The sequence below is a fragment of the Microtus oregoni genome, unplaced genomic scaffold (genome assembly GCF_018167655.1).
Source record: "Microtus oregoni isolate MIOR12 unplaced genomic scaffold, Mior012 000087F_ref0000451, whole genome shotgun sequence".
NCBI classification, from domain to species: domain Eukaryota; kingdom Metazoa; phylum Chordata; class Mammalia; order Rodentia; family Cricetidae; genus Microtus; species Microtus oregoni.
Window position 1 is genome coordinate 1,789,082 of NW_024544554.1, and position 15,880 is coordinate 1,804,961.

The 15,880-nt window shown below is 44.6% G+C and overlaps 1 protein-coding gene across 11 annotated transcripts in view; it reads left to right on the forward strand.

The window, feature by feature from the left end:
- LOC121442190 (PMS1 protein homolog 1-like) overlaps positions 1-15,880 on the forward strand; it is an 80,882-nt gene that overhangs the window by 41,948 nt on the left and 23,054 nt on the right. For all 11 annotated transcript variants that reach the window (XR_005973530.1, XM_041643638.1, XM_041643634.1 and 8 more), the window contains one exon: positions 9,958-10,074. Coding sequence is in view for 10 of the 11 variants with exons in the window: in XM_041643638.1 (XP_041499572.1) it covers positions 9,958-10,074 (117 nt within the window). In the remaining variant the exon portion in view is untranslated. The remainder of the gene's footprint in view (positions 1-9,957; positions 10,075-15,880) is intronic.

A 15,880-nucleotide genomic window follows, 5' to 3' on the forward strand; every position in this document is an offset into this window, starting at 1 on the left:
TGCTTCATTTACAGGGAGACACGGTAAGAGGTAGGAAGGAAACTCCCAAAGTAATCAGATATGATCATAACGCAATAGCAGCTTGATCTACAGTATCGCTTTATGTGGAACTAGAGACAGGAGTTAAGCTGCAGTTGCCTCGGGTTCTCAAGATTCAAGGACTAGTCGGGGAGGCTGGTCTGAGGAGGTTTCTGTGAAAAGCACTGAGAAATGCAGATATCTAGACAGAGCACGAAAGGACTTCTGGTTTGTCCTGCTTCGGAGTGGCAACATATGCTTACTGACTTTAAGGCTTCGCAGTCAGCTTCAGGAGACCAGTTACTGAGACTGGCGTCTAGTGTTTGCAGTCTCCTAGCCCGGAAGCACTGCGTACCTCCTGGTGAGCGGCTGTGAAGGGTGTCACCACAGCGTCAAGGCCAACTGCGTCTCTGCCTTCTTGGTCTTAGAAACAAAAATTGCCACAGATTTTAATATAACGCTTGTGCCCTGTGGTTGATTGTGTTTTTACTCTTTTAGGGTCCCACCATCCAGCTCACAAGTAAACGCACACAGAGACTTGTTATGTATAAATGCTCAGCCTTAGCTTGTCTTGTTTCTTGCCAGCTTTTCTTAAATTATCCCGACTACCTTTTGCCTCTGGGCTTTCACCTTTCTCTATTTGCATATACCTTTCTTTCCTTCTTATTCCGTGTTTGGCTGGGTGGCTGAGTGAGTGACCCCTCTTCTCTCACTCTTTCATCTTTTCCCCCCAGAATTCTCTTTCCTTTTATTCTCTCTGCCTACCACCCCGCCTGTCCTCTCTCCTGCCTTGCCATTGGCCACTCATCTCTTTATTAGACCACTCGGGTGTTTTAGACAGAGCGATACAGCTTTGCAAAGCTGAGCAAATGCAGGATGAAGGAATGTAACACGTCTTTGCCTCATTAGACCAATGTTCCACGGCATAAACAGATGCAACACATCTTAAAATAATATTCCACAACAGTGCCAGAGACCTCTAGATTTTAAAAATCACCTCCAAAATCAGGAAACATACTGGTTTCTTTTTTTTTTTTCACCTCTTTTGTGTATTTCAGGTTAGCAAGTTTTTCATCTGCTTCTTGTTGAATGTTTAGCACTGACTTAAATTGACGTGAAGCTTTGAGCTAGTAAATATAAGAAAACTTCTTTATTCTTAGTTCATACAGTGAGTAAAGATAAGAAACAAATTCCTGGCCGAGGATGTAACTCAGGCCGTAGAGTGTGTTGGAAGCCTGTCTGAGCTCTGTGAGAACAGGAGAGAGACTTTAAACTGTGTGATGAAATGTTTCTCATCTATCTGTTTATGTGATTACATTAGTCTTTGTTTATAAGTCCTGAACAATTGTATGAATTTTTAAAAGTCTGAATGTCCCTCCCCATTTTCTATGTAAAGAGATGTCTTTTATACCTTGAGACAAATTTCTAGCTATTCTTTTTTTCTTTTGTCTCGTAGGGGAAAAAAAAACTCAAATATTTAGCAGTTTTAATATTAAGGGAACTGAATTATGTGAACTGTAGGCCTTTCCACGTTTTCCTTGTCATCTTAGAAAAGACTTACTGTTGTAGCATTAGACATGCCCACAGTTTGAAATTCTGAACATCTGTGTTTGTAGGGATGGAGGAAAATCTCGGTAGCCAGGAGCATTTGTTGCTCTTGGGGAGGACCTGGCTTCGGGTCCTAGCACCCATGTTGGGCAGCTCACAAAATCTTATCACTGTAGCTCCAGGGAATCAGTGCCTCTGCCCTCAGTGGGCACCTACACTACACACACACACACACACACACACACACACACACACAGTGAAAGTACAATAAAGACCGGTTCCTTAAACATAGCAATTTCATCTCATACAGCTAGCATCTATACTTTTTATTCTGAAAAGAATGCCTGTGGTCAGGGGGTATTTGCATTAGCAGTGCCGTTTCTTAGTTAATTGTGCATTTTTCTTACAGAATCTGCATTTACTATCGAGGCTCACTCTTTAAATGCTCTTGTCACTTCATTCTCTTGGAATCGTGGACGGCAGTGAAGTGGGGTGGGGACAGCCATCTCTGCCTAACTGAAAGTCTTGAGACGGCGTGTGTGTAATAATATATTCTTGATGGGTGCTTCTGCACTGTCATCATCCCGGCCAGATCAGATCCTCACTTGGCACGCCCGATGCTCTAGCTCTGTGTGACCTAGATAGGAAACATATGGAGCTGCCTGTGTATTTTTAGCATATGGGAAGCTTTCGGCCTAAGGCAAGATAGACGGATAGCTCGAGGAAGCAAAAAGATTATCTTTGTGTACGTGACCTAGAACGAAGGGTTTTTCTTTTTATATATATAGTAAATTTTCAGTTTCTTCTGGTTTCTCAATTTTTATTGCAGTTGTTTGGTTAGCTCTTTAATAGTAAATTCTGTCTGGAAACAAATATGGCCCGGGCAAGAGTGGGGTTTTGCTCGTTAGCAGATTTTGCACTGTTCACTGCCAGGCTGAATGAGCCTAAGCTCGGGCAGTGCCCCAGAATTGGCTCCCTGAATGAGACACGGCCACCCACAAACATTGCCTGTGACTTGGTGTCCCCCGGTTCACAGCAGTGTTCCCATCATGATTAAGGAAAAAAAAATCATACTTTTTGTTGTAGTGTTCTTCAGATTTTTTAGAACCCACTTCCTAAAGTCATTTTATATACTGACCAGTAAATCCAGCACGGAGGCGGGGACCTTGGCCTTCATCAGCTGCTAAGATGTCTGCCCCTGGCGGCTCTCTACTATAAGCCAAGTGTGGCGCTCACAAGCTTCATGGGTACATTTCAGGTGCTGGTAACTGAAGTATTTCCTTCACAATTTTAAATGTGTGTGACGGTGGGGACCTAACTCAGCACTTCCTTAGCTTGGGTCCAGTCCCTTGGGTTTGATCTCAGCAGAAAGAAGGAGAGGGGTAGAGTATGGAGAGAGAGAGAGGAGGCAGAAAGAAGTCGGTTCCCCTTTGCCAGGGCCGGAGAGGTCATGCGTTCCTGTGACTAAAGTTCACTGTGCGTCGATTCTTGGTTATCAGGAACTTTTGATGTTGGCATTTCAGTCCCACACGGTTGCAGGCGGTCCCGAACCTTATATTGTCCCCTAACTCACCACAGTGGCCAGTATAAGCCCAGTGCTCGTAACAGCAGCAGCCAGCATTGCTTTGTCTTTTTAGAGACTTAACGTACATGGAGGTGATATACTAGTCAGCCAAGGTGATTTAAATGAAAGTGACATCCATAGGCTCTGGGGAGTAGCGCTGTTGGGAGAGGTGACCTTGTTGTGTGTCACCGGAGATGGGCTTTAGGGTTTCAGAAGCCCAAGCCAGGCCCAGTCTCTCTCTCTCTCATCCTGCTGCCTGCTGATGCAGACATAGAACACTTGGCTTCTTCCCCAGCACCATGTCTGCCTGTGTGCCTTCGGTACTTATTCAGGGTAAAAACATGTCCACATGAAAGTGTCAGTGTTTATAACAGCGTCATTCATGATGCTCCAAAGTAGAACCAGCCCCCAAACACATAAATTTATGAAAGAATGTATCAGGGCATGTCATGAATATTTCTTCGCCACTGGAAACGGATGGGGTTGTGTACCATTTATGAAATATCAGCACGGCGTGCTAGATCTTCATCAGAGATTACACACTGTGTGATCTCGTTTGTATGACATTCAAGACAAGAGCAACTTTATTAAGAGAGTAGTGAGTATAGAGAAAGCAGGGAGACGCTGTCACTGAATATGACATTCCTGTTTGGAGTGATAGAATTTTCTAACATTGTGGTGCAAATGCTACAGGTCCGTAAGCACGCTATGTAATAAATTATGTCTCAATAACATTGTTCTATTTGAAGAAGGCCAAGAATACTTCAGATTTCCTCACGTAGCAGAGAAAGTCAGTAATCACCAGCAGGTTTGGAATGGGGCAACCCATGCTAACCAGCGAGAACAGAGCTGATGTAAGTCTATCAGGTTTCCCTAGAAAACTTAAACAGATAGTCCTTGGTGCAGTGCTTCCCAGTCTTCCTAGCGCTGACCCTTTAGTACAGCTCCTCACATGGTGGCCCCAAGCATAAAGGTGTTTTCCTTGCTCCTCCGTAGCTGTAACCTGCTACCCTAATGAATTATAAATATCTACGTTTTTCTGGTGGTCTTCGGCGACCCTTGTGAAAGGGTCTTTCAGCCTGCAAAGGTGTCCGACAAGTTGAAATCGCTGCCTTAGCAGACCATACGTGGAATCCAGAGTCCCTCTCGGTATCAGGGACTCAGCGCTGAACAAGCTAAGTGTGTCTTTCCCTTCTGCCGACAAACCTGTTCTGATGGCGTGCTGTCTCGCTGAGTGATGCCCTGACACCCGAGCTGGGTAGTCACATGACATCTCCTCCATGTCCTGTAGCTTGCCACGCGGTGGTCTCCTCCTCCTCTAACTATGCTGGCTCTCTTCTCTCCAGTGTTAACTCCATAGCTTACAGGGGAATTGCCTTTCAAATGAATAAGTCATTGAGTAAATGGGCAAACCAGAAGGCAACATTTGTAAATGTCATTTTCCTGGGCTCGTGTTCCACTGTATTTTTAAGAATGGAAAGCAACCACACCATAACTAGTACAGCAGAAACCGCAGTTCCCAGAGATGAAGGGAACATTTTGTGAATGAACTTTATTCCTTTCTCATGTGCCCTGCCAAAGCTGGTAGTCTCTGATAAATACTATAACAGTGGTTGGTTTTCTTTTAAGCCACTTTAATTCTAATTTCAGCTCTCACTAAATAATTTTTGTAAAATGTCCCCATGCGGTCATGTTTTTTTATTTTTATTTTTTTTAAAAAAAAAAACTTTCTTTTCTCATTTTACATGCTAAATCTGTTTCCCACTCCCCCCCTTCCTGCTCTCTCCACCTTCCCTCCCCTACCCCCTACTCCCATCCACTCCTCAGAGAGGGTAAGGCTTTGTCTAGCACATTGCTTTGAGGCAGGATCAAGGCCTTCCCCCATTATATCTAGGTTAAACAAGGTATCCCTCCAGAGAGAATGGGTTCTAGAAAGCTAGAGCAAGCATTAGGGATAAATCCTGGTCTCACTGTCAGCGACCCCACAGTCTGCCCCATATTCAGAGGGGCTAGTTTGGTCCTATGCTGGTTCCCTCACTGTCAGGCCAGAGTTGGTGAGCTCCCATTAGCTCAGGTCAGCTGTTTCAGTGGGAGTCCCCATCATGGTCTTGACCTTTTTGCTCGTATTCTCATTCCTCCCACTCTTCGACTGGACTCTGGGAGCTCTGCCAGTGCTCCGCCCTGGTTCTCTGCATCCGCTTCCATTAGTTGCTGGATGAAGGTTCTATAGTGACATCTAAGAGAGTCATCTTAGAGTCAACAGGGCAAGGCCAGTTCAGGCACCCTCTCCACTCTTGCTTATTGTCTTAGCTGGGGTCATCCTTGTGGATTCCTTGGAATTTCTTTAGTGCCAGGTTTCTTGCCGCCCCCCATAATGGCTCCCTCAATCAAGATAACTCTTTCCTTGTTCTCTGTCTCTGTCCTCCCCCCCCATCTCAACCATCCTGTTCCCTCTAGTTCTCCTCCTCCCTCCCATTTTCCCCTCCTCCTTTTCCATCTTCCCTTCTCTGACACCCCAGCACTTCCAGTTTTCTCAGGAGATCTCATCTATTTTACCTTCCTAAGGGGATCTGTGTATGTTTCTCTTAGAGTTGTCCTTGTCACTAAGCATCTCTCTTGGCTTGTGGACTATAGACTACTTACCCTTTGCTTTACAGCTAAGATTCACCTGTGAGTGGGTACACACCATGCTCATCTTTCTGGGTCTGGGTTACCTCAGGATGTTTTTTTTTTCCTAGTTCCATCCATCCACATGCAAATTTCAAGACATCATTTTTTTTTTACTGCTGAGTAGTACTCCATTGTGTAAATGTACCACATTTTCTTTATCCATTCTTCAGTTGAGGGGCAACTAGGTTGTTTCCAGGTTCTGGCTATTATAATACAAATAATGCTGCTATGAGCTTAGTTGAACAAATGTCCTTATAGTATGGTTGAGCATCCTTTGGGTATATGCCCAAGAGTAGTATTGCTGAGTCCTGAGGTAGCTTGATTCCCACTTTTCGAAGAAACGGCCATACTGATTTCCAGAGTGGCTGTACAAGTTTGCATTCCCACCAACAATGGAGGAGTGTTCCCCTGAGTCCATATCCTCTACAGCATAAACTATTATGGTGTTTTTGATCTTAGCTATTCTGACAGGTGTAAGATGGTATCTCAGAGTTGTTTTGATTTGCGTTTCCCTGATGTTAAACATTTCTTTAAGTGTCTTTCAGCCATTTGATATTCTTCTGTTGAGAATTCTCTGTTTAGATCTGTACTCCATTTTTTAATTGGATTATTTCATATTTTGTTGTCTCATTTCTTGAGTTCTTTATATATTTTGGAGATCAGACCTCTGTCTGATGTGGGGTTGGTGAAGATCTTTTCCCGTTCAGTAGGCTGCCTTTTTGCCTTATTGACTGTGTCCTTTGCTTTACAGAAGCTTCTCAGTTTCAGGAGGTCCCATTTATTTATTGTTGCTCTCAGTGTCAGTGCTACTGGTATTCTATTTAGAAAGTGGTCTCCTGTGCCCATGCATTGAAGGCTACTTCCCATTTCCTCTTCTATCAGGTTCAGTGTGGTCAGATTTATGTTGAGGTCTTTGATCCATCTGGCCTTGAGTTTTGTGCATGGAGATAGATATAGATGTATTGCATTCTTCTACATGTTGATATCCAGTTATGCCAGCACCATTTGTTGAAGATACTTTCTTTTTCCCATTGTATAAGTTTAGCGTTTTTGTCAAAAATCAGGTGTTCATAGATGTGTGGATTAATATCCAGGTCTTTGATTTGATTCCATCGGTCAACCTGTCTGTTTCTGTGCCAATACCAAGGTATTTTCATTACTGAAGCTTGATGTCATTCATTATAATAGAGCTTGAGGTCAGGGATGGTTTTTGCCTCCAGAAGTTTTTTATACAGGATTGTTTAGGCTATCCTGGGTTTTTTGTTTTTCCATATGAAGTTGAGGATTGTTCTTTCAGGGTCTGTGAAGAATTGTGTTGGGATTTTAATGGGGACTACATTGATTCTATAGATTGCTTTTGGTAGGATTGCTATTTTTATTATGTTGATCCTACCTATAAGAGCATGGGAGATCTTTCCATTTTCTGGTATCCTCTTCAGTTTTTTTCTTCAAAGACTTAAAGTTCTTTTTGAACAGGTCTTTCACTTCTTTGGTTAGTGTTACCCCAAGATATTTTATGTTATTTGTGGCTATTGTGAAAGGTGATGTTTTCTCTGATTTCTTTCTGAGATTCCATTAGAGCTCATTACATCCCTCCTGTCCTAACTGCACATGGTGCCAGGAGGACATGCTCTTGACCACATAGGTCCTGGCCTTTGCTAAGGCCTCCTGACTGACCTGCTCTTGACCGCATAGGTCCTGGCCATTGTTAATGACTCCCGACTGATTCGCTTTAGTGTAAATTTTTGTTCTCTCTCCTCTTCTCTGTTTCCCTTTCTCTTTCTCTTCCTCTCTTTGTCCTTATCCATGCCTCTCTTTTCCCCTGCCTTGTGCATAATAGACCCCCATTTTTTACAATTTTAAAAAACATCCATAAAGTTCCCAAAGAGTATACAAGTTATTGAGTTGTCAAAGTTCTACATTGAGTTGAGAATCAAAATTTATTTATGTGGTTTAAGCAGCCTGGTTTATTAAAAACTTTTTTTCTGGTACTGGTTCTACTTTTCTGAACAACATAGACACTGAAAAGATGATCTCAGCTTGGTGCCATGCAGCAATTCTGACTTACATATCTTTCAAAATTTATGTTAGACCTTTTCCACAATTCTTAAATATTTAATAACTATGTCTCTACTTTTCAAGTAGAGATCGATAATCATGTAAAATGTGCTCTGCGTGCACGCACACACACACACACATGAAGTAATAAGGGTGGCGGGGCTGCGTCCCCAGCACCCCGGCCGCCTGCTCAGCTAGCTTATGCCCCGAAATAATTACACGGACACTGTATTCCTCCAAACACTGCCTGGCCCATTCTCTTCTAGGCTAATTCTCACATATTAATTTAGCCCACCTCTAATCATCTGTATGTAGCACCCCAAGGTGCGCTTACCGGGGAGATTCCAGCCTAGTCCATCCTGGGTCGGAGCTTCATCCTGGGAGCGGGGCATGGCGTCTCTCTCTGAGGCGGCTGCTCCCGAGAGAGCTGTGGAGTCTCTGACCTCACTTCCTCTTCCTCCCAGCATTTTGTTCTGTTTACTCCTCCCACCTATCCTCTAACCAATAAAATGGGCCAGGGCAGTGCCTTTATTAGCCAATGACCTTCCTCCATCACACACACACACACACACACACACACAAAATGAACTTACATACCTCAGGCCTCCACACAGACTTGCTCGTGTACACCGTCAACCTCCTCCTGGCCAAGTATGTCCTCATTCTGCCTCCAGTATTGCCTGTCTGTTGCCATCACAGATAGAGTTCTTGAAGGAGCTGTCTGCCTCAGTTATGTGACCACCAGGCAGATTGCTAGTTTGGCCTTGCTTACACTTCCCAACTGTGACAACTCTCCAGATTGAATTCAGTGATCACATCTTTGTTGCCACAGAGATAGAACTGCTTGCCTGGAAAGACTATGCTATGCATAACGCTCTTCTGCTATATCACTTCTCACACCGCTGTGCCCACCCCTGCTCCTCACCCCCGTGCCCACCCCTGCTCCTCACCCCCGTGCCCACCCCTGCTCCTCACCCCCGTGCCCACCCCTGCTCCTCACCCCCGTGCCCACCCCTGCTCCTCACCCCCGTGCCCACCCCTGCTCCTCACCCCCGTGCCCACCCCTGCTCCTCACCCCCGTGCCCACCCCTGCTCCTCACCCCCGTGTCCACCCCTGCTCCTCACCCCTGTGCCCACCCCTGCTCCTCACACCCCTGTGCCCACCCCTGCTCCTCACCCCTGTGCCCACCCCTGCTCCTCACCCCTGTGCCCACCCCTGCTCCTCGCACCCCTGTGCCCACCCCTGCTCCTCACCCCTGTGCCCACCCCTGCTCCTCACACCCCTGTGCCCACCCCTGCTCCTCACCCCCGTGCCCACCCCTGCTCCTCACACCCCTGTGCCCACCCCTGCTCTTCACCCCCGTGCCCACCCCTGCTCCTCACCCCTGTGCCCACCCCTGCTCCTCACACCCCTGTGCCCACCCCTGCTCCCTCCCCTTTCTTGTCCCTGGGTTGCTAATAATGATTGCTCTTAGAGCCTTTGCATATTTCATCAGGACATAAAGGACCTGATGAGTATTTGTTGGATGGTTGACTATTTTCTATAGTGACAGTTTTTCAAGGGTTTTCAACTGTAAGTGGGCCCAGCCCCCTTTGTCAAGTCTCTTGACTGTCTCTTGATCTGCCTACAGTTACACTAGTAAAGTGGATCTTCTCACTGCGCAATGTTTATGCACGCGAGGTCCTGTTAATTGTAAGTTCTTTGTGTACTACATGTAGCTGCAGAAGCCATTTTAGAGTGCACGTTGCTCCTACAATTTGTCCAGCTGTTTGTTTGCAGTAGTCCTGCAGCCTGGCTGCCAGTTCTTGGGGGAAGATCTCACTAAGGGCCATATTTTAATTGTCAATGTATTTTGAAGTATGTACTCTGAAGTTTAGAGAAAGAGTTCGCTTGTGAAATTGTGAGGACAGTCTGAAGTGTTGGTCAGGCCGTGCGTTTCTGCGTACGCAGGTTAAAGCGCAGAGCCAGGGTTTACCCTTTCAGACCCTAGCTCAGGAGTGTCTTCTGAATGGAAATGCTAACTCTGTAAACACTGTAAATGTTTAAGCTTAGTACATCTTATTTATACCAAAACACACCTATGTTTTCTTGTCCCTAGGCAGTTATTTGGCACAAGAGTAGAGTACCAGATCACAGGACGGCTCTCATGTCGGTTCTGGGGACTGCTGTGATGGCCAACTTTGACGCTGTTCAGCACCACTGTGAAGAATCTCAGGTACGCAACCAAAAGGACCTTCTGTAATTCTCACACCCAGTCGGGTTGTTATGGCTTCCTTCTAGGATGGTTCTAAGACAAACAACAAAATGTGACGCCCGTTTTCCCAGCCCTGATTTCCTTTTTATTTACATTGGTTTTTTTTGAAAATTTATTTTCAGTGTAGAATCTTCTCTTTACAGTACAGAGTAAAGAATAGATCTTGCTTCTCCTTTATTTCCTTCTAGTCTAGTCTTCAGCTCTGCGGACTGCTGGATGATGCTCCGTGTGTGTGCGCACTCAAGTGTATACGTGTGCATATGTGTGTGCGTGTGTGTATGCGTGTGTATGTGTGTGTGTGTGTGTGTGTGTGTGAGAGAGAGAGAGAGAGAGAGAGAGAGGTTGTTCTGGGTGTGTGGGGGTGGGTGGGGAGAGAGACGTTCTGGGCATTGTGTGTGTGTGTGTGTGTGTGTGAGAGAGAGAGAGAGAGAGAGAGAGAGAGAGAGAGAGAGAGAGAGAGAGGTTGTTCTGGGCATGGGCTGTGGAGGAGGAGGGGCCTTCCATGGGAGGTGTGGGCCAGGATATAGTGAAGATGAGAGGAGGGGCCGTTAGGGCTAGGCTGGGTGGGCACTGGAAGAGTGTTGGTGCTCCATGGGCGGGGGCTTACCTGGGATCTGGGTGCCAGGGTGGTCTCTGGTGGACGAAGGTTGGCTGCCCCTTCTTACCATCTCTGTTTCCCTATCTTCCCTCTTCTTCCCCCATGTGTAAGTTTTATAAAGGTCATATATGTTTTGTTAGTGTGCCAAGGACTTAATGTGGACGCTTTTCAGTTTGAAGACCCGTTTCTTTCTCAGCTATGGGGTTTATACTCCTACCATTGTCAGTTTCTTTTGTGTCTTTATCTTTCTGTCTCTCTTTCAGCTAATTATTTTTTAGGCCCTCCTCTTGTTTTTCTCGGTGTCCCCCTTTCTGTGTGTTCTAGTAGACCCCACTGTATCTGCAAACTCTTCTGATTGTTGTACTTAGAAAGATAAGTTCAGTTGCCAAGAGTATCATATTTAAATGCTATTTTATACCTGCTTGGTTTTGAATCATCCTAAAGATAAGTGTATTTGTTTGTTTTGTTTTTGTTTTGTTGTTGTTGTTTTGGAGAAAGGGTTTCTGTGTGTAGCTTTGGAACCTGTTTTGGAATTCTCTCTGTAGACCAGGCTGGCCTTGAACTCACAGCCTGCCTCTCCCTCCCAAGTGCTGGGATTAATGCATGTCCTGCACCACCATTGCCCAGCTAAGTTTTTGTTTTTAACATACCGTGTCCTTAAACAATATGCATTTCATAGGACATGAGTATTATTTAACATACTGGGTCCTTAAACAATATGTATTTCATAGGACATGAGTGTTATTTAACATACTGTGTCCTTAAACAATATGTATTTCATAGGACATGAGTGTTATTTTGCTTAGAATGTCCTGTTACTCCAAATCTCTGTTCTCTTTCCCTGTCTTCTTCTTTGTTCTGAACTTCTGATTCTCTTTGTCTTTTTGCTGTGTGAGAGAAATTCAACTGGGAATGTGTGTTTATGGCTGCTGTTGATTGTCAGGTCCCCTTTGGGTAATCCTTACATGTCTGTCTGTCTATCATCTATCTGTCCATCATCCATTCATCCACCCATCCATTCACCCATCCATCCACCCATCCATCCATCCCTCCATCCATCCATCCACTCATCCATCCATCCATCCACCCATCTATCCACCCATTCATCCATCCATCATCCACCCATCCATCCACCCATTAATCCATCCATCCATCCACCCATCCACCCACCCACCCATTCATCCACCCATCCATCCATCCCTCCATCCATCCATCCACCCATTCATCCATCTCCATCATCCACCCATCCATCCACCCATTAATCCATCCATCCATCCACCCATCCTCCCACCCACCCATCCATCCACCCATCCACCCATCCATCCACCCACCCACCCATCCATCCACCCTTCCACCCATGCATCCATCCATCCACCCATCCATCCATCCATCCATCCACCCATCTCCATCTGTTCCTCCTGTCACCTCCTTTTTTTTTTAATTTCTTTTTTTTTTAAAAAAAAAAGATTTATTTATTTATTATGTATACAACATTCTGCCTCAATGTATGCCTGCACGCCAGAGGAGGGCACCAGATCTCAGTACAGATGGTTGTGAGCCACCATGTGGTTGCTGGGAATTGAACTCAGGACCTCTGGAAGAGCAGCCAGTGCTCTTAACCTCTGAGCCATCTCTCCAGCCCCTTTTTTTTAAATTTCAAGCACAAAGTTAAATTAATTGTGATTGATTTTGATATATTAAATATTACTATTTAATTTCCTTAAACAAGGGATGTCTCTAGTGTTGTTACTTATGGTGGCTGAGTTGGGATTCTCAGGGTAAATCTAAGTTGCCCTGGGTTCCCTTCTGGTTTCCTGGGACTTGGTTGTCTGTTGTAAGTTCATGCTCTAGAGACGCCAGACGTCTTGATATGATCACATGCAGACTAATAGTGTTGGCATCACATGGAAGTTTGTTAGAAATGGGTGTCACGCCAACCGAGGCAGATCTGTTTTTCCAAAGTCCTTGGGTGCCACACTCAAGTGTGGAAAGCAGTTACGTAGACCTTCATTAGCTGTGATTGGATGTGTCCCTGGGAGTTTACTCTGTTTTGAGACATTGCCAGATCTGTGTTTACTATTTTTTGTTTTGATTTTTTTTCATTTGATTTATATTTTTGTTTGTTTGTTTGTTTTGATGTTTTCCCTTGGTTTGGAAGACAGATATACAGAAAGATTCCTGGTACTTTTTCATAGGTGACAGGAATTTTGTTTATCTTCATATGGTTATTTTTGCATAGAAGAATGTTTAATACATGTGTTTATAATGTTCTAGTTCAAGTACTAGAGAATTGATGTGGGATTCCCCTCTGTGTGCTGTGAATATGCTTTATTATCATTGATGAATAAAGAAGCTGCTTTGGCCTATGGCAGGACAGAATATAGCTAGGCGGGGAAAACTCAACTGAATGCAGGGAGAAAGAAGGCAGAGTGAGACAGATGCCAGGTAGCCACCCAAGAAGCAAAGTGTGAGGTAACAAACCATGAGCCCTGTGGTACAATACAAAACCATAGAAATGGGTTAATTTAAGATGTAAGAGCAACTAGGAATATGTTTGAGCTGTTGACCAAATAGTGTCGTAATTATTTTTGTTGTAAATACTGTAGTTTTTGTGTGGTTATTCGGGTCTGGGTACAGAGCATTTACAGAGCATGTCTGCTCGCCGTGGAATGTCTCTAAGAGATCCACAGTGAGATCGCTCTCCTGTGGCTGTCTGGTGCTGTGTCGTGTGTCTGTCCCAGCAGCCTCCGTCACCGTACCATGCTCTGCCTTGTGTGCTCGAAGACATGTTCAGTATTGGACTCTCCTTGGGTATTTTCTCATCCTTAGTTAAAAATAAGAATAATAATTTTTGTTTGCCCACCTACTACCGACTGTCACCTCTCACTTGGTTCTGCTCCCCACCATGTTTCCCTTCATTGGACTGGATTGGCAGATGTGTTGGCACTGGGAACCTTGGACACAGAGTGTCTGTATATCTCTTCCTCTTATATCTCAAGGGTCTTTTTGTGTGTTTGGTCCTGGGAAGAATCTTCCTTATAGGTCATGGTGCCGCCTGAGCTCCTGCCTTCATAGCTCTTGTGAGATGCTTTCCGGTGTAAGTCGTTGGAGCTCCTTAGGTTGTCCTTCTTGACGCCTGTCTTCTCTCTGATATTTTTAGCTCTGCTCCAAGCCGAGTGAATGTCTCACTACCACCAGATCTTTAGTCCTCAGACCATGTATTTTTTTCAGTACTTGGAATTTATCTTCGGTTTCTTCTAAGCTTCATTGATAGGTGTCTGTTTGATAACTTTCTGACTTAATTGATGCTAATTTTTTATTTAAATTCCGTGTTATAATATGTAATTCTGGAGCCATTTTCACAGTGTTCTATCATTTCTATTTTCTGAGAAAAAAAAAAGAATTTTATTCTCTGCTATTTTATGACTTGAAACCTTAAATTTATTTCTGCTGTTACAGTTCCTTCCTGCAGCGTACCACCTACCTCTTTTCCAGCCCTCTCTAAAGCCAGGTGCTGCATTAATAGTTCAGGCCTGCAGGCTCCAGCTTGGCCAAACCTTGTCCTGGTGTTAGTGTTGACTCTGTTCTTGCCTGTGACCCTGGCAAGTGACTGCAGACAGTGGTCACAGTATGTAAGTCATTTTGTTTTCTTCCAGGGAGGTGTTATGTGAGCTTCCTGTTCCAAATGGAAATTCTGATTTCAGGCCTCTGCTAGATTTTAATTTCCAAATGAGACATCCTATTTCCCATCCTAACACACGTAGGGCTTGTTCCTTCGCCCCCACTTCCCGTTATGTAGTCTGCACACAAAACTTGACCTTTGTCAGACATTGATGATGTTAGTTCTTTCGAAATTACTTTAAACATTGGTTTTTATCACCCCTCTGTAGTTTGCACTTAGGAGAGGAAATTTCCACACGAACTTGCTGTGCTGCCTTGAACAGAGTATTTCAGTGACCACATGAGAAATGTATGTTATTTAGGTATGTGTGATGTTATGAAGCCCTGCTGGAAAAAAGATGAGGGTTAGCAGATCAGTCAGGCTTATGTTATTATACTCAAGGTGAAGAACAGGTTTGTCTGACATACTGTGGACTCTCTAGAACGGTAAAGAATACAGAAGCTGCCAGTTGGACAGTAGGGTAAACATGAGCTAACATACCATACCACATTTTAGTGTGGTGAATTCCTTTTTTGCGACAGCTACTTGATGCAAGAAATAACTACAACATTGTTGTCTTTGTATCAGTAATGGGTGCTTCTTAAGCCAGAGATGAGAATGCAATTACTCAGGGAAATTAACTGTAGAGCAAAGCGGGGTCTAAACGTGGAACTTCGGGGGACCATAATCATCCTTACCACAGCAGACCAGATTAAGTGAAGTGTCCCAGAGGAGGCAGCTGGATATCAGTTGATTTGGTAGATTTTTTTCTTAAATTAGCAGTCATAGATATCAGGCCTGCAGAGTCAAAACCAAGCGTACAACAAGCTTGCGTTAGTAATTGAGAAAAGCCGGTTTATTTGGGTGATAGTTGTTATTTGAGGCAGGGGATTTTTTTCTTAAATTAGCAGTCATAGATATCAGGCCTGCAGAGTCAAAACCAAGCGTACAACAAGCTTGCGTTAGTAATTGAGAAAAGCCGGTTTATTTGGGTGATAGTTGTTATTTGAGGCAGGGTCTCACTACATAGCCCCATCTGGCCTGGAAATTATTATGTTGCTGTATAGATCAGGTGGGCCTCGAAACTTTGCCTTCGGAGTGCTGGATTAAAGGTGCGCCACACAGCGCCAGGGGGGAGATGCTAGTTTGTCCACGAGGCTGGAGGAGAGGAGAGAGGTCCATGTGAGGAGCAGCTGAGGGATGGATTCCTGCTTTCCTTTATGGGTGGAGGTGCAGTCTCCTACAGTCTGTCAGGCTCTGGCTTTTAGGGAACTGATCTGGGGTTTTTGTTCTTTTCCTAGGAACTAGTCTGTTGTTTAATCTGTATAGCATTGCGCGCACCGAGGCTTTGTTAGTTTTCCAGATTACCTTCATCTTTAAAGCCCAGTGTCTAGCAGTGACAGTAGCTACACACTGGCAACCAGAGTACCGAGGAAGGAAGCCACCAGCTTTGTATGACGCTTCCTTTTCTTTATTCTTTCCCTATTTAGGGCATGGGACGGGGACCC